This window comes from Myotis brandtii, unplaced genomic scaffold (genome assembly GCF_000412655.1).
Source record: "Myotis brandtii unplaced genomic scaffold, ASM41265v1 scaffold50, whole genome shotgun sequence".
Lineage (NCBI taxonomy): Eukaryota > Metazoa > Chordata > Mammalia > Chiroptera > Vespertilionidae > Myotis > Myotis brandtii.
Genome location: NW_005369061.1, coordinates 273,366 through 277,430, shown reverse-complemented (window position 1 = coordinate 277,430; position 4,065 = coordinate 273,366). Strand labels below are relative to the sequence as shown.

Here is a 4,065-nt window from a genome sequence, read left to right as displayed (position 1 = left end):
GGAAAAGTGATGGAAAAAAATTCTATCTATCTATATATATATATATATAGGGAATAGCATTGATGAAAATAGAGAAAAAGGTAGAGAAATGCTTACCAGATTTAATTTGTTTACTTCAAGGGGTTGGATGTAGCAAAGTGGGAGTGGGGAAATACAAAGAAATACAAAGAAAAAAGCACTATAGTAAAATGAAAAAATATTTAAGATGAAACATTAGGTGAATAGGCAGAATGTAAATTATATCTCTGATAATTACTATAAATGTATCAAAATTGCATATGGGCAAAAACTGATTGAAAAACATTTCTGATTAGGTAATAGAATTTGGTCTTCCATATCTGATGATTTAATATTGTGTTGGCAATGCAGTGAAATAAAAAGACATTTAAACAGCTGTGGTTTGTGGACAGATAAGTCATTATGAGGTGGATGATTAGGATATATAGTACTTTGTTTTCATCTCTCATTTTTAGAAACTCATCCATCATATAACATACCCAAATTTCAGTTTTTACTTTCCTGGTTCAGAAGCAAGTAACAAAAGGTAAAAAGTAACTTTAGCCACCAGAAACTTGCCCCCTATATACCATTGGTTAAAATAGTCTGTAAACACATTAACTTTAAAAAACAAACAAACAGAAACGACTGGGAAAAAAATAATGAGACTTCAGCCTAGGTTTTGTTTGTTGGTTGGTTTGTTTTTTAATCTGGAAGAATATACACCAAAACGTTGAATGGCTGTGTTTGGATGATGGGATTTGGTAGGATTTTTACTTTTATTCTTTTATAAATAGCATGTCCCCAAACTGTATACACACATATTGAATCATTATGAAGGCAGTGTTTATTGAAATACATTTCATTTTCAAAATTGAGCTATCAGCTGTTAAAGGATGTATACATTTTTTGAGACACCCTGTATTTCCTAATTTATTTTACAGCGACTATATATTACTTTTAAAATGGAGGGGGAAAGCTAGTTCTAGATTGGGGCGGGAGAGCAAATGCAGGAAAGATTGCTGTGTAAGTGTATGTTCAAATAAACAGCAGATTATTTTGGATATGATTAGTAATACAATGCATTAAAATGTAGGGAAATTGTGGCTGTGGCTCTGGAGAGAATAGGATACTTCTTCTATACTAGGAGAACCATAAAAATATTTTCCATTTAAATTTTGTGATGTTATCTGACTCCTATACTCTGAACCAGAGCAACTATGTCTTCATTCCAATTTGGACTTTGGATTTTTTCCAATGCCCACCCATCATTTTTAACCTGAACTTTTTCTTTATTGAAAGAGGCGAAAGAAATATGAACTTACTTGTCATTTCACGTGGCAGAAATAAGATCACTAAGAGAAGAAATCTGCACATTCGCATTAGGCCGCTGCTCTTCTGTGCCATCTTTAACGAATTTAAGTCGGATCTGGGGGAGGGGCTGGGAAGAAAATGCAGTTGTTTCTGTACTTTGAGCTACACTGAGTTTATGAACCTTCGTCTTGTCCATTATGCACTTACAATGAAGCACCAGATGAGTCATCCCAGTTAATAATGATGTTATTTTTAGTTTTCAAAAAATCCCGTTCTGACTCCTAACTCCTAAGTGCTTTCAGTATTAAAACATTTTTTAAGGCAACCACAACAAAATCACAAGGAACTAGGCTGTCAGATACTGGGCAGCGCTAGGACAGCCCTGGGGAAGGCACTAGTAAAACCAGCCTTCCCTAGAGAAATGGAGAATGTCATTTTCACAGAAAGGGCAATGAAACTTGTTTCATTCTCAGATGGTCCCTAGTGAACAAAGTGAATCTTGTTTGGAAAGCCTTTCTGGGGTCATTTGTGTAAAGTTGCTCGCTGCTAATAGAAAGTTTTTTGAGACTATTCCAAATTCCATTGATTCAAATGGTTTACACTTTAGGAATGATTCAATCGCAACATGGCCTCTAGTCTTTTTCTTTTTTAAAATATATTTTTTATTGACTTCAGAGAGGAAGGGAGAGGGAGAGAGAGATGAGAGAGAGAGAGAGAGAGAGAGAGAGAAATAGCAATGAGGAGAGAGAATCATTGATCGGCTGCCTCTTTCTCATGAGAATCATTGATCAGCTGCCTCTTGCTCACCCCACACAGGGGATCAAGCCCACAACCAGGGCATGTGCCCCGACCAGGAATCGAACCGTGACCTCCTGGTTCATGAGTCGACGCTCAACCGCTGAGCCACGCCAACCAGGCTTAAAGTATGCTAATCTCTACTTTCCCCCATCCCTCCACCGCTCTCCCCTTCGTGGTACTCCTTAAGGACTCCTTCACCCAGTGTGGACTAAAACAATAAACAATAAAGGCTTCTTTTTCTCCTGTGTTTTGCTGTTGCCATTCCCTCCCTAAAATATTCTCCACTTCCATCTAGAAAAAAAATGTATTTACTTCCTTTCAAGAGTACCACTATGAATATAGTAGAACCACATCTGGAGTGTTTTCTGTCCAACAGACATGGTGCCAAACACTTTACATACATTATTTAAATATCTGTTAAGCTTCTAACAGCCCTTCTGAGGTCCTTTCTAAAGGTTTGGAGAGATTAGATAATTTGCCCAAGATCCCAAAGACAGTAAATATCAGGCTCGGGATTTGAACCCAGGACTCCCAAGGCTGTGCTCTTAACCACTCTACTGCCTAGATGAGTATTCTCTTCTTTTAAGAAGCTGCTGTAGCCCTGGCGAGGTAGTTCAGTCGGTTAAAGTGTCATCCTTATACACTAAAGTTTTTCGGGTTCAATCCCCTGTCAGGGCATTTACAAGAAGCAACCAATGAATGCATAAATAAGTGGGAAAACAAGCTCTCTCTCTCTCTCTCTCTCTCTCAAAGGAAAAAGAAAAAGACAAAGCTGTTGTTAATCCTTCCAGTCCCTGCCTACTCCACAGACCTTAGCAACTTGGAGTTTTGACCCCATCCCAGGCCTGTCCTGACAGGAGTCAGTTTCGTTCCTGCCAGGCTCACCCTATCTGGCTGGCAAGCCCGTATCAATCTTCCAACAAGAGGCAATTAGTACTAATATTGATTCTTTTGTAACTTTTCAATTTTGCCAAAAAGATTATGACACGTGGTAACGGCAGTGATTTCAGAACTCGGTCATTAATAGAGTTTTCTCAAGTACAGCTCCCTGTGGGTGCTCAGTAGAAACTGAAAGTATACTAGTACCTTCTTAAGGAGGAAGATTGATTTCTCCCCTCCCCTTCCACCCCGCCAAGGTAGCAACTTTTCAGAACGGATTTCCCTCAGCTGACATGTTTTCCCACTTACCTGCGGAGCTTTGAAAAGCTGACTGCCTTGGCCAATTGTCCCTCTGTCTGAGAACCCTGAATCCTTTCCCCGCTGCCATCTTTATAATACTTGAATGTGAACGCTTTATGACAGTAGGGTCAAGTAAATAATTAAATTGGGTTCAAAGTCTGTTTCTTTTTATGGATTCTTAGAGAAGACAGTAATTAGGAAAGACATCTTCTTAAGATCTAGGTGTGTATGGATACCTAAGTTACTAGGTGGGGCCAGGTGTTACTACCAGGGATGTCATTGCTCCAGGAAAGCCTGAGCTTATGCAGAAAATTGTAGCTCATCTCACTGAACATGGTCATGCTCAGGTTAGATGACTAATAATCTGACAGCCTGAGAATTTGACCAGTGTCCCCGGGCTGGCCCAGAACCATCCCCCGCTTGGGTCCAGCCTGGGTGCTGCTCTCCCCAACCACCCACCCCGCGCCCCTTGCCGCCCTTGGGGCAAGTCTGAGGAGAGGTTTGATTTTCACAGCAGCCAAAACATTAGAGGATTTCACACAACTTAAATCATGCTGGGAAAGTATTACTTCCCACTGGTAACCCAGGCCCAGTGTGTGAATTGCACCATGCCAGCCATGGCAGGGAAAGGTCTACCAGGGGTGGGCAAACTTTCTGACTCGAGGGCCACAATGGGTTCTTAAACTGGACCGGAGGGCCGGAACAAAAGCATGGATGGAGTGTTTGTGTGAGCTAATAAAAATTCAAAGTAAACATCATTACAAAAAAGGGTTCGGT

At 40.2% G+C, this 4,065-nt stretch overlaps 1 protein-coding gene across 1 annotated transcript in view; it reads right to left on the bottom strand.

Annotated features, from left to right (window-relative positions):
* The window catches only part of TMIGD1 (transmembrane and immunoglobulin domain containing 1), a 10,863-nt gene extending 7,489 nt beyond the window's left edge, over nucleotides 1-3,374 (bottom strand). Inside the window, exons 1-2 of the mRNA XM_014548215.1 lie at nucleotides 3,298-3,374; nucleotides 1,323-1,426 (exon numbers count right to left, since the gene is read on the bottom strand). Coding sequence (XP_014403701.1) covers nucleotides 1,323-1,404 — 82 coding nt within the window. The 5' untranslated portion in view covers nucleotides 1,405-1,426; nucleotides 3,298-3,374. The remainder of the gene's footprint in view (nucleotides 1-1,322; nucleotides 1,427-3,297) is intronic.
* Between the last annotated feature and the right edge of the window lie 691 nt (nucleotides 3,375-4,065).